This window comes from Erinaceus europaeus, chromosome 3 (genome assembly GCF_950295315.1).
Source record: "Erinaceus europaeus chromosome 3, mEriEur2.1, whole genome shotgun sequence".
Taxonomy (NCBI): domain Eukaryota; kingdom Metazoa; phylum Chordata; class Mammalia; order Eulipotyphla; family Erinaceidae; genus Erinaceus; species Erinaceus europaeus.
Window position 1 is genome coordinate 124,763,169 of NC_080164.1, and position 24,883 is coordinate 124,788,051.

General features: G+C 40.3%; 1 protein-coding gene across 2 annotated transcripts in view; it reads left to right on the plus strand.

The window, feature by feature from the left end:
• Positions 1–18,691, plus strand: part of PARM1 (prostate androgen-regulated mucin-like protein 1) — a 134,018-nt gene extending 115,327 nt beyond the window's left edge. The window contains exon 4 of one of the 2 annotated variants that reach the window (XM_060187860.1): positions 14,792–18,691. In XM_060187860.1, the coding sequence (XP_060043843.1) occupies positions 14,792–14,876 (85 nt within the window). In that variant the 3' untranslated portion in view covers positions 14,877–18,691. Of the gene's footprint in view, positions 1–8,815; positions 9,178–14,791 lie in introns of those variants that run through there. The other variant, XM_060187861.1, reaches the window with a different exon arrangement.
• The last annotated feature ends 6,192 nt before the right edge of the window (positions 18,692–24,883 follow it).

A 24,883-nucleotide genomic window follows, 5' to 3' on the forward strand; every position in this document is an offset into this window, starting at 1 on the left:
TTGCCTTTTCTCAGAAGCCCAGACAATAGGAAAAGCATTTTGAAAGTAGGTGTTTGGAACTGTTTTCATCATTAGGATCTCTCTCTCTCTCTCTCTCTCTCTTCCTCTCTCTCTCTCTCTCTCTTGCCAATAGGGTTATGACTGGAGCTCAGTGTCTGTACTATGAATCCACTACTACCAAAGGACATTATTTCTTTTTTTTTCTTTCTTTCTTCTTTCTTTGATGAAGCAGACAGAAGTTGAGAGGGAAGGAAGAGAGAGAGAAGGAGAGACACCTACAGCCCTGATTCAACATTCTAGAAGCTTGCCGCCTGCAGGTAGGGCCTGGGGGCTTGAGTCTGGATCCTTGAGCATAGAAACATGTGCATTCAAAGTGCCATTGCCCAGCCCCTTTCATAAAAATCTTATTATAAGATCTGAAATGTTCAGATCCTAAGTGTACCACTGAAACAGTCGACTAAGCCATATCAAGAGACAGAGAATTTTTAACTTTCCAGGGATTTCTTTTGTGCTCCTTTCCAAAGATTCTCTCATCCATACGCCAAGTCGTTGATTATCTTATTTTCAACAGTGTAAACTCATTTATTTATTTATTTTTAAAAGGAGACATTAGCAAAACTGAAAGATAGGAGGGGTACAATTCCACACAATTCCCACCACCAGATCTCTATATCCCATCCCCTCAACTGATAGCTTTCCCATTCTTTATCCCTCTGGGAGTATGGACCCAAAGTCATTGTGGGTTGCATAAGGTGGAAGGTCTGGCTTCCGTAATTGCTTCCCTACTGAACATGGGCATTGACTGGTCAGTCCATACTCCCAGTCTGTCTCTCTCTTTCCCTATTAGGGTGTGTCTCTGGGGAAGCGGAGCTCCAAGACACATTAGCCGTCTGTCCAGGGAAGTCTGGTCTGCATCATGCTGGCATCAGGGACCTGGTGGCTGAAAAGAGAGTTAACATACAAAGCCAAACAAATTGTTGAACAATCATGGACCCAAAGACTGGAATAGTGCAGATGAAATGTTGGGGGGTACTCACTGCAGACTATTGTGTACTTTTGTTGGGCTGAGCTTCACTGACGGGAGACAGACGACCAGGGACTCATGGTTGAGCTGTAGGCAATATCTCTTTATTTATGCAGGACGCAGCACAATTCAAGCCGAGCTAAGCTAAACTAAAGGTACCGTAAAACTCACAATGCTGTCTTTATATATATACTTGCCAAGTAGGGTGGAAACAGGATGTGACATAGAGAGGGTGGAGAGAAAAGTGACTGGTGAAAATCAGAGTGTGACAAGGAGAGGGCGGAGCAGAATCCTATCACTGAACCACCAATGCCCTGGGGGGAGGGTGGTGCTTGTTAACAGTGGTTATGTAAATAGAATAGTGTTAAGCAGGGGGGATATAAACCAAATGAAACAGAAGGGGTCTCATGCATACCAACATACTTTTGCTTTCAGATGTTTATTTTGCCCTAATTTATGGATACATGTGAACATATGCTCTATCTGAGAGTACCTGGTCTATATCTAGGTTTTAGGACTTTATTAGGAAGTGAACCTCCTGGAATGGAGTTAGAGAATACTATGAAAGAAAAGGTCTCACCCAAGTAATGAAGCTGAAGGGTTGTCATTCCTCACCTGAAGTCTCTGGACACAGTCTGAAGTGAAGCATGCTGAGGTGGCACTCATTGCGTTGACTAGGTTGTGATCGGCAGATGCAATATTATTTGATAGAAATTGAGAGAAGCATGCAGGAAAGTGGGCCCCACTCTAAGGTTCCAGGACTGGGGGAAATATAGGCTCTATAGTGTAAATGTGAGGTTCCTGCTGTCTTAGGGTTCAAGAAGACAATGGATAATTATTATTATCATCAAATTATTTGGTAATTGGGTTAACTTTGAATAGTCCCTTTGTTAGGATTTTCTGTATAATACCCAACATCTTGTATATAGCTGTGCCACCAGTTGCTTCTGTTCTCCCTGGTCTAGGCTTTTGAGAGAGTCAACGTATCAAAGACTCAGCCTATGTATTAAAAAGACTCAGTCTGTGCTTTAAAAAGTTCCAGACATACAATCAATTTTTCCCCTCTCATATTAATAAAATAGTGATTTATCTGACTACAATTTAATAGGAGTGTACATAAACACCATTCCCACCACCAAAAGACTGTGTTCCATCCCACCCACCCACCCACCCCCGCCGCCCTGGTAAGCTGAATGTCCCCCTCCCCCTCACCACAGGGTTTTTACTTTGGTGCCCTACTCTTGATTTAATCAGATCCTGCTTTTAGTTTCCCTTTATGTTCTTTTTTTTCAACTTCTGTTGATGAGTGGGATCATCCCATACTCATCTTTCTCTTTCTGACTTAGCTCACTTAACATAATTCCTTCTAGCTCCATCCAAGATGAGTCAGAGAAGGTGGTTTCATTGTTCTTGATAGCTGCATAGTAGTATTCCATTGTGTCTATATACCACAGGTTTCTCAGCCACTCATCTGTTGTTGGGCATCTGGGTTGCTTCCAGGTTTTAGCTATTATGAATTGTGCTGCAATGAGCATAGGTGTGCACGTATCTTTTTGGTTGGGCATTATGGAATCCTTGGGGTATATCCCCAGGAGAGGAATGACTGGGTCATATGGAAGGTCCATGTCTAGCCTTGTAAGAGTTCTCCAGACTGCTCTCCAGAGAGGCTGGACCAATTTACATTCCCACCAGGAGTGTAGAAGGGTTCCTCTGTCCCCACAGCCTCTCCAGCATTTGTTGCTGCTGTCCTTTTGACGTATGCCATTCTCACAGGTGTGAGGCGGTATCTCAATGTTGTCTTTATTTGCATTTCTCTGACAATCAGTCACCTGGAGCAGTTTTTCATATGTTTGTTAGCCTTTTGGATCTCCACTGAAGTGAATGTCTTGTTCATATCCTCTGCCCATTTTTGGATGGGGTCATTTGCTTTTTTGGTGCTAAGTTTGCTGAGTTCTCAGTATATGTTGATGATTAGTCTCTTGTCTGATGTATGGCATGTGAAGATCTTCTCCCATTCTGTGAGGAGTCTCTTGGTTTGTGTGATAATTCCTTTGGCTGTACAGAAGCTTTTCAATTTAATGTAGTCCCATTGGCTTGTTTCTGCTTTATTCTTCCTTGCAATTGGATTTGTTTCATCAAGGATGTCCTTGAGGTTTAGGTGGGAAAAGTGTTCCACCAATATTTGCCTCTAAGTATTTGATAATTTCTGGTCTAACATCCAGGTTCCTGATCCATTTGGAGTTGATTTTTGTTTCTGGTGAGATAAGGTGGTTCAGTTTCATTCTTTTTCATGTTTCAGAACAGTTTTCCCAGCACCATTTATTGAAGAGAGCCTCCTTCTTCCATTTAATCCTATGGGCCCCCTTATCAAAGATTAGATGTCCATAGGTGTGGGGGCTTAGTTCTGGAATTTCAATTCTGTTCCACTGGCTTGTGTGCCTATTTTTGTTCTGGTACCAGGCTGTTTTGATGATGATGGCCTTATAATATAATTTGAGATCTGGGTGTGTGATGCCTCCATTTCTGTTTCTTTTCCTCAAGATGGTTATGGCATAGATGTTTTCTGGTTCCAGATTATTGATTGTAGTTTTGTTCTATTCTCTTAAAGAAGCTTGGTGGGACTTTGATCGGTATTGAATTAAATTTGTATATGGCTCTGGGGAGAATATTCATTTTGATGATATTTATTCTTCCAATCCATGAGCATGGGGTGTCTTTCCATTTCTTGGTATCAGTTTCTATTTCCTTGAGTAGCGACTCATAGTTTTCAGCATACAAGTCTTTCACTTCTTTGGTCAGCTTTATTCCTAGGTGTTTTATTGATTTTGCTGCAACAGTAAATGGGTGATTTCTGTATGTCTTGTACTTCTTTATATTTGGTGTTGGCATGAAGAAATGCCACTGATTTTTTAAAATTTATTTTGTAGCCTGACACCTTGCCATATTGCCTAATAACTTCTAGTAGTTTTCTGCTGTATTCTTTAGGTTTTTCTATGTATACTATCATATCATCTGCAAATAGTGAGAGCCTGACTTCTTCCTTTCCAATCTGTATTCCTTTGATTTCTTCTCTTGCCTGATTGCTATGGCAAGAACTTCCAATACTATGTTGAAGAAAAATGGTGATAGTGGACAGCCCTGTCTAGACCCCGATCTGATGGAGAATGCTTTCCGCTTCTGTCTTTTGAGTATGATTTTGGCTGTACGGTTGCTATATATGGATTCCACTATCTTGAGAAATTTCCCCTCTATTCCCATTTTTTGTAGAGTTTTGAGCAAGAATGGGTGTTGGATTTTGTCAAAGGCTTTCTCTGCATCTACTGAGATAATCATGTGGTTTTTGGCTTTGCTTTTATTGATGTGGTGAATGACATTGATTGACTTACGGATGTTGAACCAGCCTTGTAATACTGGGATAAATCCCACTTGGTCGTGATGAACAATCTTTTTGATATACTGTTGTATACAGTTGGTCAAGATCTTGTTTAATATTTTGGCATCTATGTTCATCAGAGATATTGGTCTGTAGTTTTTCTTTTTTGCTGTGTCCCTTATCTGCTTTTGGTATCAGGGTGATGTTGGCTTCATAGAAGGTGGAAGGGAATGTTCCTGTTTCTTCAATCTTGTGGATAAGCTTTAGAAGTATGGGTATTAGCCCCCACACCTGTGGACATCTAATCTTTGACAAAGGGGCCAGACTATTAAATGGGGAAAGCAGAGTCTCTTCAACAAATGGTGTTGGAAACAATGGGTTGAAACATTCAGAAGAATGAAACTGAACCACTGTATTTCACCAAATACAAAAGTAAATTCCAAGTGGATCAAGGACTTGGATGTTAGACCACAAACTATCAGATACTTAGAGGAAAATATTGGCAGAACTCTTTTCCACATACATTTTAAAGACATCTTCAATGAAACGAATCCTATTACAAAGAAGACTAAGGCAAGTATAAACCTATGGGACTACATCAAAGTAAAAAGCTTCTTCACAGCAAAAGAAACCACTACCCAAACCAAGAGACCCCTCACAGAATGGGAGAAGATCTTTACATGCCATACATCAGACAAGAGTTTAATAACCAACATATATAAAGAGCTTGCCAAACTCAACAACAAGACAACAAATAACCCCATCCAAAAATGGGGGAGGACATGGACAGAATATTCACCACAGAAGAGATCCAAAAGGCCGAGAAATACATGAAAAAAATGCCCCAAGTCTCTGATTGTCAGAGAAATGCAAATAAAGACAACAATGAGATACCACTTCACTCCTGTGAGAATGTCATACATCAGAAAAGGTAACAGCAGCAAATGCTGGAGAGGGTATGGGGTCAAAGGAACCCTCCTGCACTGCTGGTGGGAATGTCAATTGGTCCAACCTCTGTGGAGAACAGTCTGGAGATCTCTCACAAGGCTAGAAATGAGCCTACCCTATGACCCTGCAATTCCTCTCCTGGGGATATATCCTAAGGAACCCAACACATCCATCCAAAAAGATCTGTGTACACGTATGTTCTTAGCAGCAAAATTTGTAATAGCCAAAACCTGGAAGCAACCCAGGTGTCCGACAACAGATGAGTGGCTGAGCAAGTTGTGGTATACCTACACAATGGAATACTACTCAGCTGTATAAAATGGTAACTTCACCATTTTCAGCTGATCTTAGATGGACTTTGAAAAATTCATATTAAGTGAAATAATTCAGAAACAGAAGGATGAATATGGGATGATCTCACTCTCAGGCAGAAGTTGAAAAGATCAGAAGAAAAAGAAAAAAAAAACACAAGTAGAACCTGAAATGGAATTGGCATATCACACCAAAGTAAAAGACTCTGAGGTGGGGGTAGGTGGGTGGGGAGAATACAGGTCCAAGAAGGATGACAGAGGACCTAGTGGGGGTTGTATTGTTATATGGGAAACTGGGGAATGTTATGCATGTACAAACTATTGTATTTACTGTTGAATGTAAAACATTAGTTCCCCAATAAAGAAATTTAAAAAAAAAGAAGTATGGTTATTAACAGTTTCCTGAAGGTTTTGTTGAATTCATTTGTGAAGCCATCTGGTCCAGGACTTTTGTTGTTGGGGAGTTTCTTAACTGTTTTGATTTCTTTGTCTGTGATGGGTGTATTTAGGTTTTGTAGCTCTTTTTGGTTCAGTTTTGGAAGGGCATATGTTTCTATGAATTCTTACATTTCTTTCAGATTTTCTAGCTTGGTGGCATATAGTTCTTCATAGAAGTTTCGCATGATTTTCTGGATTTCTGTGGTGTCAGTTGTGATATCTCCTCTTAGCGTTTACAATTCTATTAATTTGAGTGTTCTTTTTTTTTTTTTTTTTTAGTGAGTCTGGCTAGGGGTTTGTCATCTTGTTTAATTTTTTTCAAAGAACTAACATTTGGCTTCATTGATCTTTTGTATGGTTCTCTTATTTTCGATGTTGATTATTTCTGCTCTAATTTTAGTGATTTCTGTCCTTCTGGTTGCTTTAGGGTTCCTTTGTTCCTCTTCCTCTACGTCCTTGAGGTGTGCAGTAAGGTCGTTTATTTGAGCTTTTTCTTGTTTAATATGTGATTGTATGGCTATGAGTTTCCCTCTCAATACTGCTTTATTTGAGGTCTTTCTTGTTCTTTTATATTTGATTGTATGGCTATGAGTTTCCCTCTCAATACTGCTTTAGCTGTGTCCCAAATATTTTGATAGCTTGTGTCTTCATTTTCATTTATTTCCAGGAACATTTAAATTTCTTGATTGAGTGTATCTCTGACCCAGTGGTTCTTAAGCAGTATGTTGTTTAATTTCCAAATTCTGTGTCTTTTAATAATTTTCTGTTTGTTGTTAAATGTTAGCTTTATTCCACTATGGTCTGAGAAGATACTTGGGATGATTTCAATGCTTTTAAATTTGTTGATGCTGTCTTTCTGGCCTAACATGGCGTCTGTTCTTGAGTATGTTGTGTGGATTTGAAAAGAAGGTGTATTCCAGTTTTTTGGTGCAAAGAACTCTGAAAATGTCCAGGAGGTCTAGTCTGTCCATCTCTTCATTTAATTCTCTTGTTTCTTTGTTGATCCTGTGCGTTGTTGATCTAAGTGTGAGAGTGGGGTGTTAAATTCTCCCACTATTATTGTATTACTATTGATGTATTTTTGTAGTTCTTTCAGTAGGTGTTTGATGTATTTAGATAGTCCCTCTTTGGGTGCATAGATGTTAATAATTGTTAAATCTTCTTGACTGATTGATCCTTTAATCATTATGTAATGATGTTGCCTATCTTTTATTACTTTATTTAATTTAAAGTCTATTGTGTCAGAGATGAGAATGGCTGTTCCTGCCCTTTTTTGTGGTCTATTAGTCTGTATGATAGTTTTCCATCATTTCACTTTAAATCTGTGTTTACCTTGTTGGGTCAGGGTTGGTATGCATGAGACCCCTTCTGTTTCATTTGGTTTAAATCCCCCCTGCTTAACACTATTCTATTTACATAACCACTTCATTCTATTTACATAACCACTGTTAACAAGTTCCACCCTCCCTCCAGGGCATTTGTGGTTCAGTGATAGGATTCTCGCCTGCTCTGCCCCCTCTTTGTCACACTCTGATTTTCACCAGTCACTTTTCTCCCCACCCTCTCTATGTCACATCCTGTTTCCACCCTACTTCGCAAGTATATATAAAGACAGCATTGTGAGTTTTACAGTACCTTTAGTTTAGCTCAGCTCGGCTTAGATTGCGCTGCGTCCTGCATGAATAAAGAGATACTGCCTACAGCTCAACCATGAGTCCCTGGTCGTCTGTTACCCGCCCGTGAAGCCAGCCCGGTGAAAACAACATAGCCCGGAGAAAACAACAGTCAGGTGGTATTCTTGCAAGCAGCATATGGTTGGGTTATGTTTTCTGATCCATCCTCCCACTCTGTGCCTTTTGATGGGTGAGTTTAAGCCATAGACATTTACTGATATTATGGATTTAATGTGTGGTGGTGCCATTATTCTTCAATGTTTTATTTTCTCTGATATATTGCAAGTATTAGAGTGATGTTCTTGTTTATAAGAGGTCTTTAGAACCTCTTTCAGGGTAGGCTTGGTGATGGTTTCCTCCTTTAACTGTTATCTGTCTGAGAAGGTTTTCATCCCTCCATATAGTTTGAATGAAAGTCTAGCAGGATATATTATCCTTGGTTGAAACCCTTTTTCATTCAGGGCTCGATAGATATCTTGCCATTCTCTTCTGGCTTTTAGAGTTTGGTTGAGAAGTCTGCTGATAGTCTTGTAGGTTTTCCCCTGTATGTGACTTTTTGTTTTTCTCTTGCAGCCTTTAGGATCCTTACTTCTTTTCTTTGTAACTATGATGTATAAAACCCTAACAGTCAGTCTGCAGAAGGCTCCCAATTGGCTCAGGCAGCCTGAGCAAAGACATCCAATTGTTAAAAAAAAAAAAAAAAAACCCTCCAGGTAGTCTTTCCCAGGAAGGGTAAGACTCTGATCTCTGATTGGTCAGATATTTGTCATTCCAATTGAGCTTGAGCCACTTAGAAAGAAAGAAAGAAAAAAGAGCAAAAGGAATTAGAAAGGAAAAGGATTGGAATCACACCCCTGTTGAGCCAGGAATCTTAGTAAAGAAAAAACTCAGCAGGGAGCTTGCTAGTAGCAGCTCTCCAGCACCTGGGGTCTGGTTATAGGGTGGGGGAGAAGGGTGCACTTCAGAAATAATAAAAAAATTTCCTTTCTTTTTTCTCTGTTTTCTAACCCAAACTGAGCTATAGTCACCTCCTTTGTGTCACACTTAGGACCCGTTATTCACTGTCCTACTGACGGCCAGGTAACCTACACCTTCCAGCAGTTGTTGTCGGAACTCACACCAGCAGCTGCCTCCAAGTCACCATCCATTATTAGGATTTTTATAAAAAGAAGACAGAGCTGATTGGATTCCTGAATTATGGTGCCCTTCCTGCCTTGTTGAATTAACTGAGGGAAAATAAATCCACTTTTCATAGCCATGGCTTCTTGGCTTCAAAAATAGTAATTTAATGTTAATTTCTCAGTTTTAATGAATGTGTCATATGTTATGTAAAACAATAACATGGATGAAGCCCATGTGGAAACTGCACTATCTTTGCAACTTTTCCAATAATCTAAAACCACTGCAGTATAAGTTTACTTTTTAAAAATAAAAATAAAGTACATTAGCTCCCATACTAGTAGCTTGTTTGCTTCTTCCCCAGAGCCTTTGCACTTGCTGTTCTCTGCATCTCAGATACCCATGTGGCTCATCCTATAGCTCATTTACTGTCTGTTCAAATGTCATTATAGTGAGACTTCTTCTATCACTATACTCCAAATTATTATTTTTTAATTTATTTATTTAATATTTATTATTAAATATTTATTATTTATTCGATATTTATTTATTTATTGGATAGAGACAGCCAGAAATCAAGAGGAGAAGGGAGAGAGAGACAGTCCTGCAGTCCTACTTCACCACTTGCAAAGCTTTCCCCTGCAGGAGGGGACTAGGGGCCTGAACCTGGATCTTTGTGCATTGTAACATGGACGCTCAACCAGGTGAGCCACCACCCAGCCCCCCATACTCCAAATTATTATCCCCACCACCTGTTTAGAACTCCTCACCTCCCCTTCCTAGCTTTAGTTCTCCTGTTGCACTTAATACTAACTACCATGTTATTTTAATGGCTTGCTTCTTGTGACTGTCCCCATTAGAATAACTGAACTCTCTAAGATAGGGATTTGGGGCTGGAACAGATCATGATTTCAATGAAGATTTAAAATAGAGGAACCAGGCAGGGAAATGATAATACAAAAAAGAAAGTCACTAATGGAATAGAGAGAGTGATAGCTTCCCCAAGCTCTAAAAGCTAATCAGTAATGACTAACGAGCTAGAAATGCAAGGCCATATTGTATCCATCTTTACATCCCTCCTTAGCAATTAGTAAACACTACTTTTGCCAAGACTACGTGACAAAAGAGAAGAGGACTTTGGAGGTTATAGTAAGCAGAGTTGGAGAGAGTCTTGGTGCTAAACTAGTTCTGACTTATAACGAGGAAGGTATTTTCTAAAATATTTGTTTCAAAACAAGAACAATGAAATGCCTCACTCATTTTCAAAGACAATTTAATTCCACTATGTGTTGATGCTATAGTTTCCTTAGATACCTTTTTGCAGCTGTGGAGAAGGCCTTATTCCACAAATGTCACCACCACACCATTCCATAGTTGTCACCAACAAGTCATCACTAACTAGGGAGTACTGCTTCCTGTCAGAACATAGCTATTTAAGAAGGAAGTCACAAGGCAAACACTTAAATCATTTGCTAGTCTGTCCCCTTGGGTTCTGCTTTTAGCTAACTAACCATACAATACAGCAGGGACAATAAGCACAAAACCAGTGACTAATGGGAATTGTGAGCTCTGCAGAGTGCCTGTAAGTCACTCATCCCATGGGAGAAATTTAATTGTAATTTTCTTTGCTTTTCCTATATAATATTTAAGGTTAAGGTGGTGGCTCTGATCCCTTGTTTTATTTAGTAAGATATTTTCATTTTCCTACAGCTAGCACAATTAATTGTCTCAGAACTACTGATCTTTGCTGGTGCTGATCAAACAGACTCCATATATACCATTTATATGCTACAGTAAGCAATATGTTAGATGTTTAGAAAATCAGAAATAAAATGAGACTTAGTTCAACCCCAGCAAGTTTTCTATCTACAGGGAGCCAAGTAGAAAACAGAACTAAGTTGATCAGGTGTCAGTCTTCATGACGGAATTGTGTCAGCAAAAGTGTTTTGACCTGACATGTTATTACACAGGTTGCTAGTTGGATTGAAACTACATAAAGTGGTGTTACGTTATTGAACCAACAGACCTATGTTTTACTACCAGCTCTGTCATGAAATCACACAGAAAAGTCATCCACATTGCTTGAGTCCCACTTCCTAGTCTTGGGGGTAGGAATTTTTTTATGTCTTAGGTTCTACAAATGCCAGTCTGAAAACCATCCTATTTCCATCCCAAACATGTCATTATCTAAGATGTTCTGAGTTACATGTATCACTTTCAATAAACTATTCTACCCTTGTGTCAAACATACATACACACATCTATATATGTGTCAGGAACAGGAAAATTCATGCATTCAGTTAGGTGCCCCCTTTATAACACTCAATTGCAGTAAAGTTAGAATGACTGAATATTTAAAATGTTAAAATACTTAATTAAGTGACAATATATAAGAATGAGTGAAAATATTTATGAAATTACTAGTAAATATTTATGAGAAGTTGGTGGTAAATATTTGTCAAAATATTTTTGAGAAAGAGAAAAAATATTTTCCTCACAAACAGCAACCAGAGGCTCGAACCTGAGATAACAGATGCTCCTGTTTAGGTTGATAAGCTTAGTTTGACGTGTTAGAGAAATTAGTGGTAAATATTTGTGTAAAATATTTGCCAAGATATTTTTGAGAAAGAGAAAAATATTTTCCTCACAAACAGCAACCAGAGGCTCCAACCTGAAATAACAGATGCACCTGTTTAGGTTGATAAGTTTAGTTTGACGTGTGTTAGACAAGCCCCGGACCTAATTGGCTAGGAAGTGGTGTAAGTCCACACCCCTAGCCTGGGAAGCATAGGATCAAAAGTCAGTGAAATGGACACTGAACAGACTGACTGAAGGAGCAATCTGTGGCGTCACTCTCCTGTGCCCATCCACTGTCTGACAACCACTTCAGCTCAGCCTTTGGGTGGTTGTGGTTTACTGATTCCTAAGCTGGACCCAAGGCAGACAGTTCTTCAGGCTGACCACATCCAGACCTGCACTCCAGGCTAGGCTGACCACATCCGGGCCTGCTAGAGAGACCAAACACCTGCTAGGCTGACCACAGATTACCAGTCTTTCTCTAGGCTGACCACCAGCATCGGGACCTGCCAGAAAGACCAGACTGACCAGCCTATTTAAGAGGACATCACTGAGGAGACCTTACCTGCACCGTTATAGTTCATAGGAGAGGTACCGGGGAATTGGGATTGTATGTGTATTGAATAAAGTGTTGTGACAGCATCATAAACAGCCCCGGTCTCATTAAAAGAGGGGGGTCCTCTCCCCCTGTCCACCGACCTAATTTAACTCTCCAAACCTTTAATGCTCTCGTCAATATGCAAACACACACAAATGTGTTTGCCTCACTGTTTCTGCGGTTTTGCAGGATTTATCCAAATCTGATTTGAATCCCAGGATACACCATTCTTTTCTTGCTAAGGTTCATTAATAAGTTAAAATGAACCTCATGGCCTCAGTATATTCCCAGTTATGGTTTATCTGTATATTTTGTTTGCTTTCCTCATTTATCATATTTTACTCAACTAAATGTTTATTCAAGTGAAAAAACAAAAATGAAACTAAAGACCCATTTTTCTTTATTTCAATAATTTTAGTAGACATCTGTTGCAGACTCATGTAATGGAATAATTAACTGTCTTACATTAAAAGACATAAACAGGAAATCCCTATTTCCAGATTTATAATCCTCTTGCCCCACAGTAGCTTGATAATAGTTGTGTGTATGTTTTGTTTTGTTTTAATTCAGAGAACAGTAACATGAGAAGCTGGTTTTACTACCATGCCAGTAGTGCAGTTTCTGGAAACCCTGGTGGGAGGGAGACTCACATTTCACTCAATGCCCTTTTTTTCACTCTTTGCCAATCTGCCATGTACTAGTTTAAGTTTCACTATAATAAAAATTAAAAAGCAATACTGGGAAACACCTATTATGCCTATGCACATGCCAAGCTTTTTACATGCATTACCTCATTTCGTCCTCTCAACAACTCTGAGACAATTTTTATTAAGTTTCCCCATTTTATAGTTGAAAAACAGAGGCCTGAATGCATATTCAATGACATAAAGATATTGGACAAGCCTACATTTTATGGGACTAAAATTATATGACAAATAAAAACAGTGCTGTGAGAAGTTCAGTTGAGCATAGAAAGGTGAGGGGGGAGCAGTCTGTCAATAAAGGGGCAGCTTTACAAGACGATGCTGCCTGCCAGCTCTACAAGAGTAAGTCCCACTGAATCTAGGCCCAGCTCCAGGTTTGTAACTCCCAGGCTTTCACTTGTTCTTCTACAGTTTCCATTTCTCAATCACTCTGTTAAAGGCTTTAACTGCAATCGGTGGCTCAGTTTCAGGCATAGGGGATGCTGGCGTGTTGATCGAAATGGCCAGTGAGCCTCATTTACCAAAGCTGGCCTACTTTGTCCCCGTGAAACAATGACCCACAGAAATGAATGTGAGAACTTTGGTGGTGGGTGGGGTGTGGAACTATACATTATAATTTTAAAAGACTCTAACCCACTATGAATCACAAAATGGGGGAAAATATATATGTGAGCCTTTAGGGAAAACCCAGTATATAATTTTATACTCAAATTTTAGGAGGTAGAGTTAGGTCAGCTGAGCCAGCCTTCAGGCTGGAAATCAGAATCTTGATGGATAAGAGTTTGAAACTAGCATAACAATAACTGGTTCTTTGCAACATATTTCTTCTCAGACACCTGATGTCAGTAAACATCAGGAAAGCAACAGCAGTTATTTCAGCAGCTGGTATAACAAATATATTTTGTGTTATGTTTTCATTCTGTTTAATTTTTATAGCTGAGAAAAAAACAAGAGGCTAAGTTTGTTTATCCATACTATAAATGGTATGACTGATTTCTAGTGGTAGGCTGTAATAATTCACATACTAATATGAACTCCAGGAATGTGAGTAGTGGGCTCCAACATCTGTCATAAGTTTTACTTTAAAATGAAAATAATTGTCTCCAGGAAGCTCCCACCCTGTGAATAGATTGACTTCTTGGGATACAGATATGTTTTTTTCGTTTACTTTATGGGAGGGTTATTGATTGACTGCAGTACAGTTGTTGACACATGGCTACAATTTCTCATCTCTCCACAATAGGTGTCTGATCTCACTTCCAACTGAAGTTCTTTCCCACTTCATGCAACAAGATGCAAGCCTCCCCTAGTTTTCTCCCTTCTCCTTCTCTCCTTAACCTCATCTTGCATAGAGGTGGAAGGAATCATATTAACTGAAACAAGCAAAAGAGAGAAAGACAGATACTGAATGATCTCACTCAAAGGTGGAACTTACAATATAAGGACAGAAAGGGAAAAACACAAAGTAAAACTTGGACTCTATTTCATGTACTGCACCAAAGCAAAGGACTCAGAGGAATAGGGATGTATATTTTTAAATATTCACTTATTAATTAGTGGGAGAGAGAGAAAGAGAGAAGGAGCATCACTCTGGTGTGTATGATTGCAGGGACCAATCTCAGTATCGTGTGCTCTTTAAGTCCCACACTTTTATATTGATTTACTTCTCCAAGTATTTCAATCACTGTGTCTTTCTCCAAAAGTTATTGAGGATTTATTATATATCTGGTATTCTTCTAGAGGTTGGTAGTAGAACTAGAACCGGATGAACAGTCAACTAGTACATATTGATTGTCTACCTAGAGGAGGTCAAGGAGAGAGAGCAGGACCCAACCGATCACTAAGGAAGCCACCAGTCAAGCTACCAGTGGGCAGACAAGAGGGCCTGTGTGGTGGTTGTTCTGTTGAAAGTTTTTGTCTCCCCCTGCTGAGCTCTGTGAGCCTCCCAGTTCAGGCTGCAGAGTGTGGAGCTCTCCCTCAAATGGGCAGCTTTTCCAACTAACCATGACTTTCCTGTTCCCTCCAGGCATTCTTCGTATGGAAGGCTTCTGGATGATCATGACTACGGGTCCTGGGGAAACTACAACAACCCTCTGTACGATGACTCCTAACAGGAACATAGGCCAGGATGAGGAGTAACTGTTCTTTATTTATAAGTGCTTATCCAGTAGAATTAATAACAAGTATCTGATGCACATTGAACGGCAATCTTGAGCTCTGTTATGTTGATATGATTGTTTTGTTTTCCTCCTTCTCCTCTGGCTGCTACAACTTCCCCTTCTGATACAAAAAGAATCATTGCTTTAAGTTGTGTGAAGACTGATTTGCAGCTGAGAGAGCTCAACCTCAAGTGGGCCAGGCCAAACTACCACAGTGGAAACTCTTGGACCCACACAGGACCCACCTGGAGAAGCACTGAGGAAATGTAATTGAGCTGTTTTGAGGGGTTTACTTGTAGAAGATTGTTTGTTTGTTTGTACATTTTTATTTGAACTTTTATTTAGAAAACTCCATTAATTAGCAGTGAGGGAAAAGGAAACTAGTCCTGGGAGGATTCTCCACTGCGTGTGAGGAAGCACGGTTTCTCCAGCTTCTTAATAATCTTTTCATCTGGTTATATCTGACAGGATGCCTGCTTGGCACTGCAAGCTGGCTTCCAGCACCTGTGCTGCCTAATTAATGAAAGAGAAACTAGAAAGTGCTCTGGAGGAGGCCTGTGTACCCAGGGGCGGGATAGCAGATTGCCTTCCACTTGTCCCAACCCCTTCTATGCCCCCTGTCCACTGAGGGTGCCAGTGCTTGTCATCCAGAGCTGCACCCCAGCCCCTAAGCTCTGAACACAACTCCGTGCCATAAAAGAGAGAGAGAGAGAGAGAGAGAGAGAGAGAGAGAGAGAGAGAGAGACCTGTGAGCTGAGCTTAGTCCTAGACAGAAAGGCTGAGTGAGGCATGTGGACTGAGCAAACATTCAATGAGGAGAGGGGAGGAGAGGATGAGGGAGAGAGCTGACTAGCATGGAGCACCTCATTAGTCCTCAGTCACCTTCAAAGACATCCACTGCTGGGAGGTGTCCATAGAATCCTTGCTTTCTATCCACAAAACAACTGGTTTGCTGCTTTACTGTCTGCTGGATAATGGCTGCAAACTGTTTTCATAACAATCTTTTCTCAAAGAAGGCTCAAGTCTAGCTACAGCTGCTCAGCAAGATATTGCCATTAGAAATAGACACCGTGATTAATCTATGTATTCTTCCCACACTTTACTTACGAATTCTGCCCTTTACTTAATAGCCATGGGTGTATAATCTTGGAATCCTGTATCTGATTATCTTTGCAGACGGTTAGTGGTTCCCACTCTACAGGCAAGTTTATGTCCACACAGCTGCCTTCATCTCCACAGGGGACATCAGAATGTGTCCACTCAGTTTTTCATTTTCACAACTTGGGGTGCTTTTAATGGGTAAAGACCATGTTTGTACTGAACTTCCAATAAAGCATGTGTTGGATAACGCAGGACAGCACAGAATTGCCAGGTCCAAAATGCTGGCAGTGCTGAGGTTAAGAAACCCTGATTGATTGCAGAGTCCATTGTGACAAAGCAAGACACCCACAGACTGGTAACACTTTCTGTATTTTTTAGTAAATGAAATTATTTGTTCCATTTTATTTAACAAGTATTTGGTTTCTTAACTAATGTGTTGTTTGAGGCATGTGTGGTTGATTTTTTTATTTCTAGCTACAAACCTGTCCTTTTACACATATTAACAACCAGGGTCATGTTCTCTAATTTCATGTAGTAGAAACATATTTTGGGTCCAGTTTCAGAAAGTGTTCTGTTGTCCCACAGCATTATAGGGAATTTGAAACTGGATCAGTTTGTATTTCTAAACTTGGACCTGCTGCCCAACTCTGTTGGCTTTATAGATACTTGACTCTCAGCTCTTTCAGCGACTCACAGTGGCCCATAAGTACTGACATGAAAACCACCATCACATGCTGCTGGTAGCCTCTCCAGAGTCAAAGGCACTAGTCTCTGGGCTTCTTCCCACAACCTGCCATGCCATCCACACTCTGAAAGAAATCATCCCTAAACTGCTTAGGTACCAGAGGAAAAAAGAGCAACTCTTGACAAGGATTTTTACAGTGGCAGTAGCTAATATCAAGAAGTATGACAGTTTTTATTTTTTTTTTTGTAAATGGACTTTCTCAGAAAAAAACAGTCATGACCAACTAAAGAGGGGTACCCCACAGACTGAGCCTGGCCTGCATCATTGTCCCACTTCCTTAGCATCATCTCCTAGATAGGATTTCAGTTTATCGAAGGAATATTAAATAATAATAATTAAACAGGACATTTCATATCTTTTTTCCCCTCAGCATAAACATTTTGACAAATTTCCCATGCAATACCTTTGGAGAGACATGCTTTTGGATGTTTCTCCAGTCATAAATATTGGGTTTGAGGGTCCAGACTCTTCCCAGGGATTCTTGACTAATGACAAATCACAGATACAGCAGGCAGCTTTCTTTGTGAAAGGCTATTGTGGTAGATCTCTTCTTATTTAGTTTTAAATCCTTATGGCAAAAAGAGGGATATAAACATAAAGCAAATTATATCCAATAAGTTGACAGTGCCCATAAACACTCTTAACATTCATGTTATATTTGTACAAAAAACCAACTTTGCCAATGCATTTTCTTTTCTATTTTTGAGATGGTCTAAGGGTTTGAGAAACTGAACTCAACAAACGCAACTTAATGCATGCACCCAAGTGAATGCACCTCTGAAAAGCATGCCGTAATGAACACCCTTTACCTCAGAGAGAGTCTGATCAAATATAATCATGGAAAATGTTTCCATTTTGCAGAAACAGTCACATACTATCCAGAGATAGGGCTTGCCCCACAGTGTTAGAATGTCAGAGCTAAGAATATGGGAAGGCAATGGTCTCTTCTTGGCTAGAGACTGCAAATGATGACAAAATGGGCATCCACCTTGTTTTCTTTTCCTATGACCCCAACCAAGTCTGCAGCCCTCCCTGGATGTCTGTGTATTTGTTTAAGTGGGTGAGAAATTTTCATATTTACCTCACCCCATGCTACCTCACAAATGTGTTGTGAGGGTTTATGAAATGTTGACAGTGTTTTCAATTTCCAGAGAAAAGTATTTATAAACATTATAAGTATTTTAAGTATTAAATATATATACATATACATGATCTTGGTTTCTTGTTTGCTATTATACTGGTATGTTGTTCTTACTTCCATTTATTAAGTAACAGCTCTGTCACAGCCGTGTCAAACAGATATTACAGCCCCAGGCTACCCCCACCCAGTACACCTCATTGAGCATGGGGTTAACCGTGTCAGGAACCATGGAGGATGGTTTCCATCTCCAAATGGAAGGACGACCTGGAACATGAGTTTCATATGCTCTTGAATTGGGATCCACAAGGTTAGGGTAATACAGAATGGATACCTGGGCACCTATGGCAGTAGACCTCTGGCCTTTACCTTCCTAACATCTTCTGGCTTCTTTGTGGACCTGATTTTGGTTTGATGTCATCTGTTTACTCTTCATGTTGCTTTCAAGAATATATGGTTCAAACTCTCACATATGGGAAATGAATTTTGCCACTGGGCCAATGCAAATTTGCATGTTAATTCACCTTCTTTGCCATTAACCTCTTTTTGGCAAATGAATGTACCATTTCAACTTTAATTTTAAAGTGCTGGTGGATATTGGTAATAATGCTAAGAGACCAACATCAGATTGCTTTCTTGGGTAAGTTAGTCAACATCATCTAAAGATGGAAAAATATGCAACTTCTTTGATATTTGATGTTACTGTATCTTCATTTGTTGTAAGACATGTTGCATACCAGTTATAATTATATCAATTAAAATTTATTAAAAGCTTGCATCTGACAGTGGTGATTCACGTCTTGACATATCTTTATATACAAGCCTTTCAGTCAACATACTCAAGATAGTTGTTACTAGTAGCTCTAGGTTGTTCTTTAGGAAAAATGTCTTCCAAATTAATAAATTATATTTTCTGTGACCAGAAATTGAAAGGTGGCAGAAATGAAACTTTCTAAGCAGTGATTTCACTTTTTTCCCTCAAGTCACTTTATTACACCTTGCCTTCTAAGATATATGTAAACACATACATTACAATTCAATAAAAAGTGGTACATAATCAAGTCATACTAAGGCACATTGACATTGATGGCACATTTGATATTTATTTCATTCTTCAAAAAATAAAATCATGCTCTTATCTAATATTTATATAGAAAGCAATTTCAGTCATCCAGAATAAACTTTCAAATCCCAAAGTTAACCAGTGATTAGCTTTTTTCTAATTCTGATGAAAAAGAGCAACAGAACCTAAACATTTTGCAGTGTGGGAAAGGAAGAAAACTACTTGCAAACTGAAACTTGCTGATGGATGAAATGTCAGGTCAGACTTAATAATTTTGGGACCTGGTTTACAATGGTACAACATGGAAGATTGGTGGGGAAGAGTCAAGGTGGGGAATGAGAGTCAGGTTTGAAACAGGGCTTTCTTAGTCATTCCTTGAAGATCTGCCATGTGCATAAGAACAAGTAAAGCCTCCATATCCATGATAGCCTCATTTTAGTCTTCATCTTAATTTTTTAAAATAACAATTCCCCCTGAATTATATTCTCTGGAAACCTGTGTATATGCTGAGGTCATTGCTAAAGGAGGGTTGTATGATGGTGCTTAGAATCCTATAGTGCTTTTGAAGAGATAGTTCATGAAAAATAATAAGCAGGGCTGAGAAGATGGCATAATGGATATATAAGAAAACGTATATGCTTGAAATACCAAAGGTCCCCAGCACCACCATAAGCCAGAGCTAAGCAATGCTCGGCTAAGAAAAGAGAAGAGAAAAGGGAAGAATGGAAAAGAAAACAGTAGAAAAGAAGAGAAAAGAAGTAAACAGTTTTGGTTCCCACTTTTTTGCTGTTAGGCTAATCAAAATGATCAACAAAGCTATGCACTGATGTGAAGATTTTAATTTGATCTAAAACTTGCCAGTTTAAGACTGGATTATTTTATACAAGGGGAGTACCAAGTTTCTTTCACTTGCTATATTAATGAAATTCTCAAAACTTTAAAAATAAGAATAAAATAAAAAATCTATATAAAATAAAGAATCTATATCTCAAGCCTGCCTGAATAGGATTAAAAGCACTTCAGTGATGCATTGGGGAAAGGCCTGATCATGGTCTGCAGTGTTTGCACATTGTGAATACTGGATCCAAGTTATTTTCTTATCCTATATTATAGTCTTATATCCTACATTATAGTCTTCTGATTGAATTGTTTATTAATCTATCTGCAGTCATTCAAGTTTAAATTCACAACTAGCAGTATGTTTATTTTTTTGTCAGAAAACATTCGCTCATAAGTAACATTTGAAGGTCACTTCCCAAGTTGAGAAAAATCCGTAAAAGGTGTAATATCTTCACAGGCCCAATTCTGGATAATGTCGACTGTGTTATATTTACTGCACTAAAGCAGCGTTAATCAGTTTAAGTCAGCAAATGCACTGTTTCTATTTTAAGCAAGACACTAAGCATTTGAGTTTTTTTTTTTAAAGGCATCTGGTGTTCATTAGGGACTCTGGATGCTTGTGGTCATTGTTTATGTAATCCTCACAACTTCAGCAGTCATTGTTCTCTCCATCTCACAGTGGTAAGTAAGACAGAGAGAAACACGTCGAGTTTCCAGGATACCAGATTCAGTCAGACATGTCCCGAATCCTATGTGCTCCTTAGTGATGAAAATGACCCCTGCCCTCCACATCTTTATAACCTTGCACCAGAAATGAACTTCAAACTAGCTCTGTCACCGGAGCCCTTGGTCTTTTTCCAACCAAGGGTTCATATCTGAGGTAAGTAGAACTCAGATAAGACTCTTGTGCCTCCTATTAATATGATACCTTTCACCTACCGTAAAACTCACTTTTTAAAAAATTCTAGGTTGGCTTGAGGGTACATGGCATACAGCCCACAGCAAATCCAGTCAACTGCCAGCCATATATGTCTTAACAGGTACTGTCACCTTTCTGCTGACTCCTACTGCCATGTGGCACTGTGTCCTCTACTAAAAGGGAGACTGCCCCCCTGTTTCCTCATCTTGTTAAGGTATCAACACAAGGCTCCACTGTCTCAGAGTTTCAGTGAAAACCTCTCCCTTAGCTTCCGCTGGCCGCCTCCCTGCTCTCTGCCAGAGTCTGAGAGTCCCTGGGTGGGAGTGCTGCCGCCCTCAGACTCACTCCTCCCCCTATCCTCTAAGGCTGCATCATTGTGTTGACCTGTCTTTCAGTGATGATTGCTTGTTCTCACATGGTACTTATTATGAAACAGATGCGGTTCTGAGACTTTATATGGATTAACTTCCCCATGAGGCAGATACTATTAATTTTCCCACAGTATAACTGAGGGCCAAAAAGGTGTAGTAACTTGCCCGAGTTGTACAACTTATACCCAGCAGGATTAAATCATGTACCAACAGTTGGCTTCTAGAGTCCCTGCTCCTAACTACCTCCACAGAGCCCTTGGCTGGAGGCTCCTGGCACACACACCTGGCCAACTGACAGCCCATCCAGGTCCAAGCCCTGTGGGGGACCCGCTGAAACCCATGCTGAGCACCCACCACAGAAGCTAGATCCTCTCTGAAAGGAGACTCCTGAGAGCCCAGGGCACCCAGTCTAGCTAACTCCGAGTGACTTCTCAAGATACTTACACTTCCAGCCAAGATCACCCACTCAGCAGTGGAATCCAGGCTGACCCTGCCTTTTATCATCAAATTCTCAGTAAAGCTCTGGTGATACAGTCCAGAGCACTGACCTGTCCTCTCATTCACTTTTGTCTCCCTTGGCACCTGAATAGAACTCACTGCAACAAGTACTGCTAGGCAGGGTGCTGAAATGTTCAAGTCAGACAGAAACCAGGTGTTGCCAGAGGTGCAGAAGACAAATGCCTACCCACAGCCTTCCTGCCAGCACAGCTGTCCTATATAGATTCACTAGGGAAAACGAAACCAAAAGAATTCTGTTATTCTTGTAATATTTATTTAAAATGTAAGAATTATGTCCATATGTAGGTAAATAAATGGAAGACAGATAAATAGGAGGCCATGTGGTGGCATACCTGCTTGAGCACACATGTTACTATGCTCAAGGATCAGGTTCAAGCCCCTGATCCCCACCTATGGAGGACAGGAGTGGGGAGTGGAGCTTCTTCATAACCAGTGAAGCAGTACTTCAGGTGTTTCTCTCTCTCCCTCTATTGCCCCTCTCACCTATCAAAGGAAGGGAGGGAGGGGAGGAGGGAAAAAGAAGGGAAGGCTGGCCTCCAGGAGCAGCAGATACATCATACAGTCACTGAGCCCCAGTGACAATCCTGGTGGCAAAAAAAAGTAGGTGATATGACTGATGGCTAGATGTCTTTGATGTATACATACTAATGTAAGGATGAGCTTAGCTATGAAAGACTTCCTTTCCGTAGCTAGTCCCATGAGCATGCTGATAAGTATGAATTCCTTTACACATTAGCCATCTGATAGTCCTTTTGTTCTCAGCCAACATCCCTCCCAGTCATGATTCTTTACATGGTTGGTAGCTCAAGCCTTCATCACAATGTGAGTCAAACTTGAGAACTGGAAAAGAGAAAAGAAATTGCTGAGACCACCCCATCCACCCCGACCATGTTGGGTAAGGTTTCGGGAAATGAAGAGGGAGAAGACACGGAAGGGTTCACGATCATTTTCAGCATTACCTCACTGCATGCTGAGCCCTGGGTCATTCCACACTTCCTCTATCCACCAGCTCTTCCCAGCTCCCTCACAAGTACTGGGGGTCTTCTGAGGACATTAGTGCCTCATTAGACAGCTGGAGTATAATAAGAGACCTGCTAGGAAGGGGGAGGAGTAATAAAAACTGGATTTTCTTTAATGTATTCACTTTCAACTCAGAGTTCCATGGCTATTCCTCCACATTCCACCAACCCCCAGCAGTCCTGCCTGGAAGAGCCTGCAGATGGCTTATGCTAAGCCATGATAGCAAGCTTTAGAGCTGATACCTTTAACTGTTACAAGATGAGTGATCCTGAATGGCAGTTGGTCTCAGGCTTGAGGTGTTGCTACCTCTTTTGAACATCATATCTAAAAAGTAGGCCTGCTGACCATGCAGCCTTGCTCAAAGGGGCAAGGCCTTGGGGCCTTCAGCTGTCTCCCCTGCTTGTCCTTGCATTGCTCCCATGAGTAAATCCTTGAGTTAGCGTTTTGGATACCGACCTTCAGAGTCATCCCAAGGCACTGACATGTGTCCCTATGATTGTTTTTTTAAAAGGCATAATCATTCTTTCTACCTTCTTTGATGTCCAGGAAATGGAGGCAGCTGTTTCCCTGAAAAGAAATAGGTTCAGAATCCAGCCATAGTTCAAACCATGAGCAAAGGACAACTGGTTGGCTAAAGGGTCTGCCAACTTTCTGTCCTTTCCTAAGGCTCCTTCTGTGTGCTTAAGGAACTAGCTGTAAGAAGAGAAAAAACTGTGAGGAACCCAGGCTGCTCCCTGCCAAGACATGTGGGAATGGAAACCAGTGAGAATGCATTTGAGCAAGGAGTTGCTCTGGTTAAAGGCACCGTGGGGAGTCGGGCAGTAGTGCAGCGGGTTAAGCGCACGTGGCACAAAGCGCAAGGACCAGCATAAGGATCCCAGTTCGAGTCCCGGCTCCCCACCTGCAGGGGAGTCGCTTCACAGGCGGTGAAGCAGGTCTGCAGGTGTCTATCTTTCTCTCCCCCTCTCTGTCTTCCCCTCCTCCCTCCATTTCTCTTTGTCCTATCTAAAATAACAACATCAATAACAACAATAATAACTACAACAACAATATAAAGACAAGGGCAACAAAAGGGAAAATAAATAAAATTTTTTTTAAAAGGCACCATGAATTCTCCTTCAGAATAGATTATTGGTTGAACTGAAATATTGGAGGTGATTACTGCATTGCATTCACTGTCCATTTAGCCACTAAAGGTGCATTAACCATTAACAAGTAAGATAATACATAATCCCTAATATAACATGCACCCTCAAAATGCATTCAATCTGTATGGAGTAATGGGCAACTTGGTAGGGTACATTGGAAGCACAGAGGGTCTGAAAACATTCTCACAGGTTCATTTCTATCTTCTTTCTTCCCAGACACCTCTCTGATTCTCTGATTCTTCTTCCATGGTTTTACCTAAATAATTTCCTGGGGGCCGAGCTGCAGCACACCTGGTTGAGCACACATGTTATAATGTTCAAGTCCTCAGGTTTCAGTCCTCAGTCTCTAGGAAGGATCTTGAGAGTGGTGAAGCAGTGCTGCAGGTGTCACTCTTTCACTCTCCCTCCTTCATCCTTCTTGATCTCCCTCTGTGTCTGTTCAATAAATATATTTAAATGTTTTAAAGACTCATTTAATTTTTTTAATTATTTCTTCTTGGATCTAAACTTACCCCATCCTTTGAAAATCTGTTTTTTCTTTAGTCCTAGATTTTATCTTGGAAATCTGACTTGTTCTTCCTAGGTCATCTATTTGGAGGTCCAGCCTTTCCTAAGCCCAGTCATACTCAGACAGCCCTGTCTTCCTGAGTGTTCAATCTCAGTGATGTTCCAGAGAAAACTTCATAAATACTGTGTTTCTGACTATGGAAAAAAAAAATAGGAGTGAGAGAGAGGTGGGGGCGAAAGGTTATGATTATCACTCTCTCATCATCTTGCCACATTTTACTGTGGTAATAGTCCCCAAATGTTCACCAAGGAATTCTGCTGATTTTTCTGTGTTCTCTGATGGAAGGAAGAAGGGACATAGGAAAATGACATTTGTTGAATGTTGTTATGTGTCTACATCATGAGGAAAGTATTGAAATCTTTCTAGATACCAGGATATACAAACTTGGAAAGCTTCTTGCTTCCTTTTTTATTGGGGGGATTAATGATTTACAGTAAATATAGTTTGTGATACATGTGTAAAATTTCTTTATTTTATGCAAAATACTCTCACTCCCAGCCTAGGTCCTCCTCCATGCCACCCCCACC